This window comes from Lynx rufus, unplaced genomic scaffold (genome assembly GCF_022079265.1).
Source record: "Lynx rufus isolate CCGP_SWC_20201006 ecotype Redwood Valley unplaced genomic scaffold, mLynRuf1.p SCAF_10, whole genome shotgun sequence".
Classification (NCBI taxonomy): domain Eukaryota; kingdom Metazoa; phylum Chordata; class Mammalia; order Carnivora; family Felidae; genus Lynx; species Lynx rufus.
This window is the reverse complement of record NW_025814824.1, coordinates 30,963,563-30,979,790: the sequence shown is the minus strand read 5'-3', so window position 1 is coordinate 30,979,790 and position 16,228 is coordinate 30,963,563. Positions and strand designations below refer to the sequence as shown.

The window sequence follows — 16,228 nt, the reverse complement described above, 5'->3', positions numbered from 1 at the left end:
ATGGCCATACCTCTGTACACCCATCCAGTCCATCCCCTTTCCTTCCAAGGACTAGGTCTTGCCCATTGCGTCCCATATTTGGGGGATTTCCAGTCCGATCCAGATTCTTCCAAAACCCAGAGGCATCCCATCATGAAACACTGATAACAAATCTGTCTGGGGGTTCTGCATCCTCCACCCGCCCCATTTTTGCTTGGAATAAACAGGAACCACTGGACTAGAATATACCGTTCTCAGTCCTCCGGGAGATTTTAACCAAAAACTTCAGCACCTAAGGACCCACAAAGCGACGCGCTAGGGGCTCCAGTACGACCACCCGCCGATCTCATGAATTCGGGGTAGTAAGTTGACCCGGGTCCCCAGTGAGGTGCCTCACCCCCTCCTCAGCGATGTCGGGAGCGCACAGAAGCAAGGCCCAGCAGTCCTGGGACAAGTTGAGACTGATCCGCGTCACGCGCTGGGAGTCCCAAGCCTGGAGGCCCCGCCCACAGGCCGGTGCAGCCAATCGCGGCGCGAGCAGACCGTAAGGGCGGGCCAGGCGCGCAGAATTCCCGAGGCCTTAAAGGCTGAGTCAGGAGCAGCTGGGCCACAATCCCCGGCCTCGGCGATCTGGGAAGGGTTGTGTGTGTGTCTGTGGAGTGCGCCTGCGCAGCTGTGGACGCCGTAGGTCAACTTCTTGGTCTGGGGACCGGTACTGGAGGAGGGGATTCACCCCAGGGCACGGGCAAGTGTGGGGCGCGACCCGCGGGAATAAAAACATCTACTTGCCTGGAGTTGGTGAGGCTGAGCCGACGCTGCCTGGATCCTGTAAGCCTTGAAGATGGGAAGTGGGGGCAGGGCGGTTCGGGGAACCCAGGGCGACACTGAGACCACGGGGAGGTCCTAGGCTGTGCAGGAGTCGGTCCGTCTCAGGGCCGTGGCGGGCACAGGTCTGGCAGCCGGGCCCCCACGGGACTGGGCCTGGCCAGGAGGTACAGGGCAGGCTGACCTCCGCAAGGGCTGTGGGGCCCGGCGCTCCCTGTACCTCGGTCTGTGAACATCGTCTGGAAGCTGAGGGAGGCGAGCGGGGCGGAGAGCCTCCGGCCTGGCCTCGCCTGCAGTGTCCCTCTGGGCCAGGCCCGAGAAGGTGCTCTGAACTCCGGGAGAGCGTGGCCCTGTCCCGGTCGGGAACTGGGGCTCTGGACGCCCTCTTGCCTCGTGATTTCTTCCTCAGTTTGGGGGTAGTTAATGGCGGTGCTGGCGGCAGAGACCAAATGTGGGGACAGCAGAGCACTGGGTGCAATCCTGCCCACCTTCTGGGAAGGTCTTTCAGAGAGCTTTCAATTCAAGAAGCATGTCTCACCCCTTGCTGTATATTTGTCAAAAGAAAGATGTGAGGTGGCTACCTAACCCCTGGGGATTCCTGTCCCTACTTGGGATCAGGTGTTCTGATAAATAAGATTTCCTGGGTCACCTCAGTATTTTCAGTAAAGAACTTGGACCAACAGCTTCTTAGTTGCCTTAAGATTCTGAAACTCTGATCAAAACCTAAATTATCATTGCACTATTACAATGAAGTCTGTTTCAATTCCTATAGCACTTGTCAGCCTGTTTTTAATTTTGATGGCTGAATCATATACCTCCAAGTCCTTGGCCTGTTTTTCTCCACCCACATCCTTAGCCTTCTTCCAGGGACCTGTAAATATTTGCAAAGGTGCTTTAAATGTTTTTACTCTACAACATCTCAGGAGAAAATAGGATGGCTTTTTTAAAGGATTGGTCTCATCAAATACTGATTTCATTTTCCTTTCTAGGTTTTTGAAACATGAATCCTTCACTCTTCCTGACTGCCCTTTGCTTGGGAATAGGCTCAGCTGCTTCAAAATTCGATCAAAGTTTAAATGCACAATGGTACCAATGGAAGGCAACACACAAGAGATTATATGGCATGGTAGGTAACATATGAAACTGTCCAAAGGGGCCCCCAAAGAGAAAGAGTCCCTTGCCGTTGGGAGTTTATAGCCAGAGAGTAGCATGTAGAAGTCAGCTTTCACCAAGGCAATAACTTCATCGCACCCATTATTGAGCACAATATGGGGCATAATTCCTGTTGTGTGGTTGCTAGAGAACAGCTCCCAGAAATATAAGCCATCCTGGGCCATGGTTTTTTTCCCTGTCTGCAAATCCACTAGGTGAAGATGGGCTGGTTTTAAGTAGGAATAAAGATGGTAAGTTATATATTTGCCTCTAGAATGAAGAAGGATGGAGGAGAGCAGTGTGGGAGAAGAATATAAAAATGATTGAACTGCATAACCGAGAATATAGCCAAGGGAAACATGGCTTCACAATGGCAATGAATGCTTTTGGTGACATGGTGAGTGTCAGCGTGGATTGCTGTGCTTTTTGTGCTTCCTGTCCTCTGTACTTTAGCAAAATAACCTCTTGCCTTTTCAACATTTTCCTTACTTTTCCTTAAAGACCAATGAAGAATTCAGGCAGGTGATGAATGGTTTTCAAAACCAGAAGCACAAGAAAGGGAAAGTGTTCCAAGAACCTGTATTTGCTGAGATCCCCAAATCTGTGGATTGGAGAGAGAAAGGCTATGTAACTCCTGTGAAGAATCAGGTATGATAATATTTAGCAGATCTCCTTCCAAGAATAAAGCCAAAAAGGAATTAGTGTCCTTGCTTTGGTAGACAGTGGAGTTTGTTTGTTTTGTTTTGTTTTGTTTTGTTTTGTTTTGTTTTGTTTTAAGAATATTCGGGTATATGGGTTATTGTGAATCTTTGTATTTATCTTATAAACTGATAACTTTTTTATTTTCAGGGTCAGTGTGGTTCTTGTTGGGCTTTTAGTGCAACTGGTGCTCTTGAAGGACAGATGTTCCGGAAAACTGGCCAACTTGTTTCATTGAGTGAGCAGAACCTGGTGGACTGCTCTCGGCCTCAAGGCAATGAGGGCTGCAATGGTGGCCTAATGGATAATGCCTTCCGGTATGTTAAGGAAAATGGAGGCCTGGACACAGAGGAGTCTTATCCGTATCTTGGAAGGGTAAATGGAGCTCCTTATCTTGTTATTCCAGCTCAGCTTTTGAAAGCTGAACATTTTCAAAGATAACAGACACTTTACTCAGCATTCACATTTTAGATGCAAACTGACAGAACTGTCACTATAAATTATCAGCCTTAGCACAGGTTCTCTGATTAGATGGTTAGCACATAGCTGTCCTTAATTCTGTGTAACTTGGAGGCTTTTTATACACCATTCTGCACATAATTTCTGCATAGTGAAAAATTTCTTATGGACAAGTAGGCCTAAGGGGTTTCACTGAAGATAACATCTGCTAAGTTTTCAATTTCAAATCAGAAACATTTGGCTATTACCTCACAACAAAGCTGACTTGGAAATCATTAAGCTGCAAACTGCTGAGTCTTGAGGTCCTAGAACTGGAGGTGTGGATGGTAGTGATCGAGTTTCTTTCCCATTTACCTTTAAAAGGACTCAGAGCCCTGTAACTACAAGCCTGAGTGTTCTGCTGCCAATGACACCGGCTTTGTGGACATCCCTCAGCGGGAGAAGGCCCTGATGAAGGCAGTGGCAACTATGGGGCCCATCTCTGTTGCTATTGATGCAGGCCATCAGTCGTTCCAGTTCTATAAATCAGGTAGGTGTTTGTATTTTTATTATAGAAGTTCAGGCAGGCAAAATTGGAAAACACCACCATAATTGTTTGGTGTTAGGTTTGGAGTCCTGCTTTCCAAGACTGTAGAGTTTTGAGTGTGTGCATTTAATATAGTGATGTTTCCATTTGACATATTTTAGACATTTTCTCATGACAAGCTCTCCTTAAGTATTTTTAAATGGCTGTGTAATTCTGCAAATACAAATAATTGATGTAAGTATTCTCCAGTTGTTGGACCTTTTTTCCAAATAATGTTTACTATTGAACTGTAAAGAACCCTGTGGCTCAAGTGTGATTTTATATTGTGCTGTTTCCTTAGTTGGCATTTTAGAAGTAGAAAGGATTATGCTAAGTAATAATAGTAGAAGTAGCTAAATCGTCTTAGCCTTGATAACTAGATCTTATTATTGGAAATCCTTTTCGAATAGAAAATATTTTGGGTTTAGTGGAATTTTGTTGATTTCTAGTGAATTGAGTTTATTAGTTACCACAACTATTTTTGGTAAATATTTAAGCTTTATATGTAATTTGCTAATGGCATTTCATTGAATTTTGAGATGTCTCTTAACCGTGGTAGATAGGGTGAGTTACAGTCATGTGTCAATTGAAGCTTCTCACCCCAAATTTTACTCCTCTAGGCATTTATTATGATCCAGACTGCAGCAGCGAAAACCTGGATCATGGTGTTCTTGTAGTTGGCTATGGCTTTGAAGAAACGGATTCAAGTAAAAAATTTTGGATTGTCAAGAACAGGTATAAAACTCTAAATGTTATATATTAAATTGAAAAGGGAGTGCTTGTTTGGAATCAGTATTTGATTTCAAATCCAAAACTCACTTTGAAATCCCAGAACTTAGAGTGAACACTCTTGACATTTTTTATAAGGGTAAAATGTACTGATGTTTGATTACAGGATTCTGTAGGAAGCTTGTTGGACTTATTATTACATATTTATAACATTGCATTTCCAAATTTTGAAAACTTTATTCAGAAACACATCTGGCCCCAAGAGTTTAGATAAAGGATTTTGCACCTGTAAGGTTAAGGGCTGGTTTCCTTTTTTGTGTCCAGTTTTTCAACAAGGTATACTGAGCAGAAACAACTGCTGACTCTTTTAACTCTGAAGGATTTTCTAAGAGTCCAGTGGGCTCTGTATGTCCTTCGTGTTACCATTTGTTGCCCTGCCATTTTATTCTACTTCCCAATTCCCAGAGGCTTTGAGGTCATCTGGATCCATTTTCACTGCTAAAGTTCTTTGAGAGGGGGTATAAGATAGCCTGCAGAAACAAACTGCTACATTGGAATCCTAGCCCTGCCTCAGTTTCCTATCTTAAAAAGTTAAGGACCTGTGGGAATTGATATACTTACCAATATATGTAATAGCACTTAGAATAGTGCTTGATAGCACCTGATATGTGGAAAAGCCCTATTTTAAGTATTAGCTATTACTAATGAAGCTAATATGTACTTGATACTTTGTATAGAACAAAAAACATCTTCTTTTTTCAGTTGGGGTCCAGAATGGGGCTGGAGTGGCTATGTAAAAATGGCCAAAGACCAGAACAACCACTGTGGAATTGCTACGGCAGCCAGCTATCCCACTGTGTAAGCTGGTGGATGGGGATATTAGAGGACTTAAGGACAGCATATCTGGAGGAATTTTTATCTTAAAACTGACCAAACCCTTATGTAAGATAAGACACTTGAATCAGTGAAGATCCAAGTTGTGATTTGAATTCTGTGACATTTTTATAAGGGTAAAACTTTACCACTACCTTAATTGCTGTTATAAATAGCTTTATAATGTTGAAAACTCATTACTTAATTCTAAGACTTTTGAATTTTCATTTTTTCAAAGGATATATAAAACTTTACCTTTTAAAATAAATTTTAACTCAACATGTAGAGGTGGAACTTCTCTGTTTTCAATGCATTAACTTTTTGTGTAGTTATAAAATCTAATTGGGCTATAAAGATATAACTGGATATGCCAGTGGTGCATTAGAAGGACGCTGGGTGGTTCTCAAGATTTTCTAATTAACAAATATGCAGATTTTATGTCAGCTGCCTATTGGCTGTGTTAACCCAACCCTGAATCTAGCAAAACATAACGATCTGGAAGGGCAAAGGTAAATTGTTTTAATAATTTAACAATTCACTCTTTAGGAAAGTGAGAAGACATTAAGATCTTAGGTTTTAGACACTAGAAAAGGAGATCCTCTTCCTTTGACTCGAGATGGTTAAAACCTAGTAAGGTTATGGGAAAAAAGTCTCAGAGCCAGTTACTGAAGCATCTCCTTGAATTGCTGGTAAAGACCATGTGACTACTTTGCAGTTGAATAAGGACCAGATTCTGGATTACCAAGTCTGTTTTATCTTTGTTCTGCCAAGTCTCTGATGGCTTTCACATAACTCTTCTAGGAAAAGCCTCATTTGTTGCCTAGTGTTAGCAAAAGTATATTTAATGTCTATGATGAACAAGTCTGTCATGTTTGATAGTAACTGGAAAAATGTGTTAAAGATCCACAAGAGATGAGTGTGGACTACAAAAATAGGCTTCTGGCCTAGGAAGATCACTGGGTCAAAATTGGGGGCTTACAGGTCACGATCTCGCGGTCCGTGAGTTCGAGCCCCGCGTCAGGCTCTGGGCTGATGGCTCGGAGCCTGGAGCCTGTTTCCGATTCTGTGTCTCCCTCTCTCTCTGCCCCTCCCCCGTTCATGCTCTGTCTCTCTCTGTCCCAAAAATAAATAAAAACGTTGAAAAAAAAAATTAAAAAAAAAAAATTGGGGGCTTAGCTAGCTATGTAATCTCTGAATTAAAACTAAACTTGGAAGGGAAAAAAACAGCCTAAGCATATGGTTGCACAGGTAGTAAATACAAATAAGACAATATATTTGTATATTTAAAAGATGGAAAGAAAATATGCCAAACTTTTGAGTGGGTTATGGATGATTATTTTCTTTAACCTGTTCCACGGAAGACATGTATTTTTATTAGTAGGGGGAAAATTGTGAAAATATACCTACATTCTGCAGGCCAAAGAAGCAGGTGTACGTGTGTTTAAAAATCTCATGCTCCGAATCAATAAGAAAACACAAGGACTAAGCTGGTGAAATATTTAATATAGCCATACTCAATTATGAAGGGAATGAGAGACTGAAGACAACTGGAACCTTATAGCCCACAAAACCTTCAATAATTTTTGTCCATACATCAATATAATGTACCATATTCAATCTGAGTTTTCTCTAAGAAAGGATTCCTTCATCTTGCTTTGCAACAGCAGGCTAACTCAGTGGTGTCCACAGAATCCTGGAACAACTCAAGACTCTAAGGAAACATCTGGGTGCTAAACTGAAGGGAAGCATGATGGCTTTGTATTTTAAAAAGTTTCAAGTCTGTCAAAGCAGAGGACACCTCAGATGTCTAAAGTATTTGTTTTTGTAACTTCCAAAGACCTTTATATTTTAAGTTGTGAAAAGTTCCAAACCACATCTATCATCTAAAAGAATTTCAAAGGAGCCAATAGACTTGAAATAAAGAGAGCTGGAAATAAATTTTATCACTACAAAATCTAGTCTGAAGAACAGGCTACCAGTATTTCCTATAGTCCAGACATCCAAATAGTTACTTATCCTAGTTAATATTTCAGAGGAAGTAAGGAAAAGTGAGACAATTTGGCAAGTTATGAGGGAGGAATTGGCTTACGTGGATTTGTAGCTGTAACACATGGACATCTTGTTAGGGGAGAGAATGGGCTCAGAGTATAGTAGTCCCTCCTTAATTGCAGTTTTGCTTTCCATGGTTTTAGTCAACCACAGTCCAGAAGCAAATGATCCTCCTTTTGACAGGTGAGTAGGAGGTCAATAGTAGACTGATGCTATATCACAGTGCCTGTCATTCACGTCACTTCATCTCATCACATATCATATATATATATATATATATATATATATATATATATATAATCACCTCTCACATCACAAGAAGAATGAGTATGTACAATAAGATATTTTGACAGAGACCACATTCACATAACTTATTACAATATACTATAATTCTATTTTCATGTTGATTTTATCCTATGCCTAATTTACAAATTAAATTTTATCATATATGTATAGGAAAAAACAGTGCAGTTGATCCTTGAATAACGTGGGGCCTAGGGGTGCCAACCCTATCCCCATCTCATGAAGTTGAAAATCTGTATAACTTTTGAATTCCCGAAGTCTCTTTTTGACTCCCCAAACCTTAACTAATAGCTTACTGTTGGCCAGAAACTTTACCAATAATACAATTAACATGTATTTTAGATGTTATACGTATCATATACAGTATTTTTACAATAGAGAAAAATGTTAAGAAAATCATTAGGAAAATACATAACTGTAAAAGAATCCACGTGTAAGTGGGCCTACATGCACAGGATAAGCCGTATGCTTAAACCACTGATACCACATTGCATATATATGACTTCAGATAACATTTTTGAGATATAAATCTGTAAACTTATATGTAGAAGCATATTGGAATACTCCTGTGCTTAACTCACTGAAAGTACACTTTGTACAATATATCTTTCAAGTGACATTTTCATTAAAATACAAGGGTTTGTAAACTCTTGTGTAGAAGCATGTGAGAGTAGCATCATGTTTAACTCATTAAAACTATACTGTATAAAAAAAAGTGGGCCTACACAATTCAAACCTGTGTTGTTCAAAGGTCAAACGAGTGTGAGTTTGGTACTATCTGCAGTTTCAGGCATCCACTGGGAGTCTGGGAATGTATTACCCACAAATAAGGGGAAACTACTGTAATTAGAAAACTCATTTTTTGCACTTAATTTTCATCACCATCTCCAAGGTGTACTTATAAAATCTTAAGCAAGTATAGACTTCCCTATTTCTGTTAGTGATTTATGATTGATGAAAGTTACAGTTAAGTTACAGTTAAGACCACATTTATATGTTTTGCCTATAAAATTTGAAATTGGCTGTTTCCTAAACTCAGTTACCTTTTGGCTGATATAAAAATCTAAAACAAAAAACTTGTGGGAGTTTAAAGAAAAGCAAGTATTAGTGTATATATACATGTTTACATACATACATATGTATGTATGTGTGTATGTGTGTTTATCTCCCATCACTTTACAGAATTTCAGAAATGTTCATGGTCATCACTATTTTTAAATAACTTAATAAGAAACTATTACCAAGAGCTGCTCCATGGTCTCTTTTCTCAGTACTACATATTAAAACTTTTGTAGTTAATATATTTCCTCATTCAACTGTGCTGTCGGTTCTGGGGACACAAGAACAAAGGTATAGTCACAGTCTGTCTCTTGTGGAGCTCACATTCTCATATTGCTGAACCCATGCATAATCTCCATCTTTTACCGTAGCCACCATTCATGAGCCCATTTGCAATCACAGGAGTGGCTGGGGAAAGAATGACTGGTAGTCACAGAACAGGTCATTTTATTCACTTGATTTACTGAGGTTACCTTTGGTGAGCATTTGCATGGGACAAAAATATAGTCGTGCTTTTTGCCCATTCAGAGAGCTCTATTCACACACCTCTTCTCTAGGTCTCTTTGTCAGCAATTTTCCAACCATGTTTCTTCCAAGACCCTGATAATCCAGCCAAACCATGGTTACAGCTCATGAATTAGTATATAATAGCACTTCTGGCCATTTTTCCTTCCAAGCAAAATGAACAACCAGATGTTCAACGTTCTGCTCACAGGGAGGATTTCCCTTCACCACTGTCCTTTAGGGATGTCCCAAAAAGGGGTCATAGTGTGCTACAGTTGTCCGTCCACTTCAGTTAGTGTCTGCATATCACATAGAACCATCTATAAACCAGCCCAAGCTTTCTCTTCCTCAGTCAACTGATTTTAGAGAATGCCCTGTGAGACCATAGGTTGAGGCTGGGAGCGAGAAGGCAGGAGTGGGGGCCATGAGCATTTGGCCCCTTCCTAATGTAACTTCTGCCTTGAGGGCCTGCTTAGACCCAATCCCATATATACCACTTCTACTTAATGATGGAGTGCTGCAATGCACATTTGGCTTGTGGCTTGGTGGGTCAGATAATACACAGTTCATGATGAGCAGCTCATGAAATTGGTGGCCCATTTTTAAGCATTTATTCTCTAATACCCAGTAGCCAAGCTAAAAGCTGTTTTTCGAAAGGAGAATAGTTATCTGCAGAGGATAGCGTGACTTCACTCCCCAAATCCTTAAGGGTCTGCATTATTATTTGCCTATTGGAGCCTATCAGTGGCTCCAAACAGCATCTCTACTACTGATACTTCAAGCATCATTGAATCTACTGAATCATATGGTCCAAGGGGCCCAGCAGCTTGCATAGATAGCAGCTTGGACCTGTTGCAGCCTTATCTTGTTCTGAGCCCCACTCAAAATTTAACAGTGTTTTTGGGTTACTCAGTAAATGGACCAGAGTAGCATACTCAAATGAGGAATATGTTGTCTTCAAAATCCAAAGAGGCCCACTAAGCATTCTCTTTTTTGGTTATAGTGGAGCCAGATGCAACAATTTATGCTTCATCTTAGAAGGGATATCTTGACATGCTCAACATCACTGAACACCTAGAAATTTTACTGAGATGGGAAGCCCTTAAGTTTTTGTAGGATTTATTTCCCACCCTCTGACATGCAGATGTCTTACCAATAAGACCAGTAAGTCTAAAATAGTTGCTACTTCCTGCTCACTAGTTCTATTTAGCATAATGTCATCAATGTAATGGACCACTATGATGTGGGGAAAAAAGATAATCAAGATCCCTGAGAACTAAATTATGATGTACAGCTGGAGAGCTGATATGCCCCTAAGGTAAAGGTGTATTGTTGGTCTTGCCAACTGAAAACAAACTGCTTCTGGTGGTCTTTACTAATAGGTGTGGAGGGGGAAAAAGCATTTACCAGATCAATACCTGCATACCAGGTAGTAAGGGATACGTTAATTTGCTGAATCTATGTAACCAGATCTGGAATAGCAATTGGAGTTGAGTTAAGTTTATGGTTAGTTTATGATAATTCTCAGGTTAAGTTTATGATAATTCACTGTCATTCTTCAAGATCCATGTGTTTTTTTCACAGGCCAAATAGATGAATTGAATGGGGATGTGGTGGTGAAAATCACGATCCCCGAATCTTTCAAGTCCTTGATGGTGGCCCTAATTTCTGAAATCCCTCCAGAAATGTGTCACTGCTTTTGGCTTACTATTTTGCAAGGTAGAAGCAGTTCTGGTGAATTCCACTTGGTCTTTCCTACTGTAATACCCCTAACTCCACAGATCTGGGAACCAGTGTGGGAATTCTGCCAGTTGCTGAGAATGTCAATTCCATTTATCCCTTCTGGAACTGGGGGGAAAAAACTATACTGAACCCACTGAGATGGACCTGAGCAAAAACTCCATTGATCACCCTTTCTCCATAAACCCCTACTCTGATGTATGAGGTTTGGGTCTCCTAGAATTAGTGTCAGTTCAGAGGCAGTATTGAATAGTTCCCAAAATGTCTGATTGTCTTATTTTTTCCAAAACATATCACCTTTATAAAAGGCTATCAGCCTCTTTGGAAAAGCCTGGGAGAAAAAATGAACAGTAAAAAGAGTATAAACAGAATAAAAATCAACAGTGTAGTGGGGACCCAGGTTCCCTTTCAGTTAAGGGTTTGGAGTCTGTAAACTGTCTCAAGTTCTGGAATTAATTGAGGGGCTGTAACTCTTTTTTTTTTTTTCAAGTTAGACTTCTGCTGTTCAAGTTAGACCTAGAACTCATCTGCTTTTACAGATGATATAAGAATTTAGTAGACTGCCCACCTGTTTCTCTTCTAGGGACACTATTATCAGCTAGCCAGTGCCATAGGTCCTTGTAAGTCAGACTGTTCTAACTACTGCAGCAACTCTGCTGTCCACTTTGGTAACCATGTCCACTGTGGTGTGTTCCAGTTGGGTGGGGGCCAGTGGCACTGGCAGTGAAAGAATTCACCCGAGCCAGAACAAAGGAGATAGAAATTTATTGAACACACTGCAATGGAGCAGTGGGCAGGCAGCAAAGGAGAAACTATCTGCCACAGTGGTGAGGGACTATAGTTATAGAGTGGAGTGAGGAAATATGGGAACATATGGAATTTTCCCTTTTTTGGTACCTGTGCCTGGTTGTAAGTAGCTCATTGGTCAGTTAGGACCTATGGCTATGTCGAGGTTGGTCACTCAGCCTGTTTACATCCGCTTGGTAGTCACTGTGGGCCCTTTTGTCTTGCTCAAGTTTCTATTGCTCAAGCATGTCACCTAAAAGTGGCCTCTACATCCACCTTATCTTTGGTGATTAAGTGCCACCATTTGGCTCCTGCCACCCAGGATCCACTTACCCCATTGCATTTAAGAATCTCAATTCAGTGGCAGCATTTTCCACTGTAATTTCTAATCTGTTGAGAAGAGTGACCACAGAGCTTTTCAAAGATACTAGGATTTCCCTCACAAATTTATTTCTTACAGTCATAGTGGAAGAAGGTGTGTCCTCTATATATACCCTTCTGTGGTGAGTGAGCATTGTTACATGACAAATCCACTCTAACATTTGAAACTCCCAAACCTTTGGATACCTTTTCTTCTACAATATACCAAAAGCATCTAGACTACATTTAGTGTAGGTGTAGGAGAGCAGACTGATTCTTTGGCCTTCCATCTTGTTCCTGTCCCTGCAATGATCTCCCTCAGGGATACTTGTTCCAGCTCCTTGGAGGTTTATGTATCCCCTAACCAGAATGCAAGAAGGCTTAATCTGATCATCCCTAAGGTTGTTTAGATAACTAGTAGAGATAACATCGATTCTTCCCTTCCCCCACTCTGGTGCACAGATGATCTGTTAAATGTTAAACACTTTGACTCCACAATGGCCTCTGCACACCCCCTTGCTCTATAAAATCTGTGGATTAAGCTCCAGACCTTGCAGACAACAGCTGCAAAGCACCTGGATCGTCATCCACCCAATCCCCATATCAGTAAAACTGTGTGTAAATGGTATGGAGTGGCTTACTTCATTTTTAGGTTTCAAAGTATCTCAAAGGATACTTTACTGTTCCTCTTCCATCTTCTAACAATTGGTGAGCTAAGCTAGAGACCTAAAACAAAACAAGCAGAGATAAAGGGGCTCTGTCAGGGGAAAGCCCATAGTCCGTGGGGGAAATCCCATTGTCGGTGGGGGAAATCCCAAGCTGGCCAGCCACTGTCATGTGGGAAGACTCAGCTAGGTTTTTTGAGCATTTTGGAGCAGTGCATGAATAGGGGGATACCCTGAAATCGCCCAAAGGATTGTTAGATATCCTATCTAGAATGGTAGGGAAAAGGGAAGGGAAAGTGAACAAGCTATTGTGGCAGTAGCTTGGCCAGAGATATGTGCATTATGAGACACTGCAGAATTATAAGTAAGGGGAGAATTAGAACAGACTAGAGAAGCACTGACTTTGGAAAAGGATGTACAAGCCACATCTAATATGGATATCTTATCCACAAGAATACAACAGCAGGAGAAATGCTTAGAAAGTATGGCATGTACAATGGCAAAGATGCATGGGTGCAGGCTACCATACACTAAAGTGAGAATTATTATATTTCAAGAGAATTGGGACCCTAAAGCTTAGGATCCCTGGAATAATGACTCCGCTTATGGGGAGGATATTATAATAGAGGAGGAAAATGACTTACAGTTATACCCTTTGATTCAAACAAAGACCCAGGCCCCTCATGAGCCTTGAGATAACCAAGAATAAATTCCGACAAGTCAGAAAATGACTATGAGGTGAATTAGTGGAGCTAATGAGGCATTTTAAGCAAAAAGGCCAAGAAGGGATGCATCTTGTATGTTACAACTGTGGAATATTGGGACAGATGGTATTGTGTTAGAGGGTCTGAGATGTCAAAAATGGCCTCAGTCACTGCTCAACCTGCCTTGGAACAAAGGTTATATACCATGCCGCAGGCATGGGTAAGTGCTTAGCTAATTTGATTGATTTGATAAACTCTAGCATTAAAATGACCTGGCCTACAAAGTATGGAAAAAGCCCAAATGTCCATTGATGAATGAATGGTAAAGAAGATGTGATATATATATGTGTATATGTATATATATGTATATGATATATATATATATGTATATATATATATATACACAGTGGAGTATTACTCGGCAGTCGAAAAGAATGAAATCTTGCCATTCACAACTACGTGGATGGAACTAGAGGGTATTATGCTAAGCGAAATTAGTCAGAGAAAGACAAATATCATATGACTTCACATACATCTCCCTTCTAAGATGAAGCATAAATTGTTGCATATGAAGCCCATATGACATTTGGAAAAAGCCCAAATGTCCATTGATGAATGAATGGATAAAGAAGATGTGATATATATATATACACACACATATATATGTATATATATACATATATATGTATATGTATATATATGATATATAGATATATATATATATACACAGTGGAGTATTACTCAGCAGTCGAAAAGAATGAAATCTTGCCATTCACAACTACATGGATGGAACTAGAGGGTATTATGCTAAGCGAAATTAGTCAGAGAAAGACAAATATCATATGACTTCACTCATATGAGGACTTTAAGATACAAAACAGATGAACATCAGGGAAGGGAAGCAAAAATAATATAAAAACAGGGAGCGGGACAAAACATAACAGACTCTTTAAATATGGAGAACAAACAGGGTTACTGGAGGGGTTGTGGGAGGGGATGGGCTAAATGGGTAAGGGGCATTAAGGAATCTACTCCTGAAATCATTGTTTGCACTATATGCTAACTTGGATGTAAATTAAAAAAAAAAAAAAAAAAAGATGACTTGGCCTAATGAAGGGGATTTTTCCCTACCCTCCATTACACTGGACCTCTATGGAAGAACTATAAGAAATTATATGAGAACTGGGAATGAAACATGCCATTTACATTCAGCATTTTAGAGGACCAAATAATTATTTTCCTCTTATATGAAAGACCATGCCTCAGGGGCATGTTATGAGACTTTAGTATCTGTCCTTGCACCTATGGTTAATCAGTCCATTGCTACAGTAGTGGCTATGATGGCTGACTTACATGAAACCAAAAGAATCTGGCATAGGGGAAATAGATGGGTTGAAAAATGGAAAAACAAAGGATCCTGCCAATAATAAAATGGCAGAAAGGGGGTCCATCAGGGTCTCTAGTAAACAACTAGATTTACTAGTTGTAAACTCTAATATTATCTAGGACCCCAAGAGGAAATATAGACAAACAATCCAATGGGTCTTGCTAAGCCTATGGAAGGCATTGACTAAAGGAAAGCAGTTTATTCCCTTGAAAGAAGGCTCAAAAAAGCCAGATGTGTTCCTGAGTGCCCCTCTGCTAACAAGTGAATTTAGAGTATGGGTACTCCTTACTCCTAGAGATTAGAAGTTAGATCAACATTGCCCTCTGGTGAGTACAATAGGGGTGACCAGAGGCCCCATGTTGAATTAATCATTTATTAGTTTCACACTACCAGACAGACTGTACTAGCTCTAATGTACACTGGAGCTGAATGCACACTAATCTATGGAAACTCCTTGATATCTCAGGGAAGAATAGAAGCAATTGATACTATGGGAGATAAATTATCAAGGTCAGACAAACTAGTCTCTACCTACAGATTGGCAGGCTCCCACCCTGCTGTTTTCTAGTGCATGTATCACCCATTCTTCAGTATGTTTTGGGTGTAGATGTTTTACAGGATCTAGACCTAACTACCATGACAGGCATATTCAAGTTGCACATTGGAGTCGTAAAACCCATCACTGTGGGTTCTGCAAAATGGGAATCTATACAGCTGCCAGTTCCTCTGAAGAATAATAAGCATAAAACAATATAAAGTACGGGGGGTGGGGAGCATAACAAGTTTACTGACACCATTAAAGAATTAGGAAAGGCAGAGATAATCAGGCCTGCTCAAAGCCCATCCAATAATAGTCTAGTTTGGCCTGTAAAGAAATCTAGGGGCGCCTGGGTGGCTCAGTCGGTTAAGTGTCCAACTTTGGCTCAGGTCATGATCTCATGGTTCATGGGTTCGAGCCCCACATTGTGCTCTGTGCTGACAGCTCACAGCCTGCAGCCTACTTCAGATTCTGTCTCTGGCTCTTTCTGCCCCTCCTCAGCTTGTGCTCTCTCTGTCTCTAAAATAAACATTAAAAAAAAAAAAAAAAAAAGAAATCTAATTGGACCTGGTGAATGACAATAGATTATTTACATGCAACAGGAGACAATGGCTCTTCCAGGCATTGCCCCAAGAGTGCCTCCATAGTCCCGCAATTTGTCATAGGATGGTAGCCAGAGATCTGGAAAACTGGGTATTGCCAGAGGAGATGGTACTTTATCACTACATAGATGATGTAATGTTAACTTGTGATGATTTATCCTTCCTGTCTCAAGCAGCTGCGTCATTACAGGTGCACTTGAAGTCACAAGGATGGGAAGTAAATACTGACCAGATCCTTCCTGGGTGTCAT

General features: G+C 40.7%; 1 protein-coding gene and 1 pseudogene across 1 annotated transcript; one reads left to right on the top strand and one right to left on the bottom strand.

Annotated features, from left to right (window-relative positions):
• Positions 1 to 1,804: 1,804 nt before the first annotated feature.
• Positions 1,805 to 5,469, top strand: LOC124525474 (procathepsin L). Its single transcript, XM_047097857.1, has 7 exons — positions 1,805 to 1,930; positions 2,231 to 2,353; positions 2,458 to 2,604; positions 2,806 to 3,030; positions 3,478 to 3,643; positions 4,300 to 4,414; positions 5,171 to 5,469. The coding sequence occupies exons 1-7, from the start codon at positions 1,805 to 1,807 to the stop codon at positions 5,268 to 5,270; spliced, it is 1,002 nt and encodes a 333-aa protein (XP_046953813.1). The 3' UTR covers positions 5,271 to 5,469.
• Positions 5,470 to 9,054: 3,585 nt separating this feature from the next.
• On the bottom strand, positions 9,055 to 16,021 carry LOC124524216 (uncharacterized; annotated as a pseudogene).
• Positions 16,022 to 16,228: the final 207 nt, after the last annotated feature.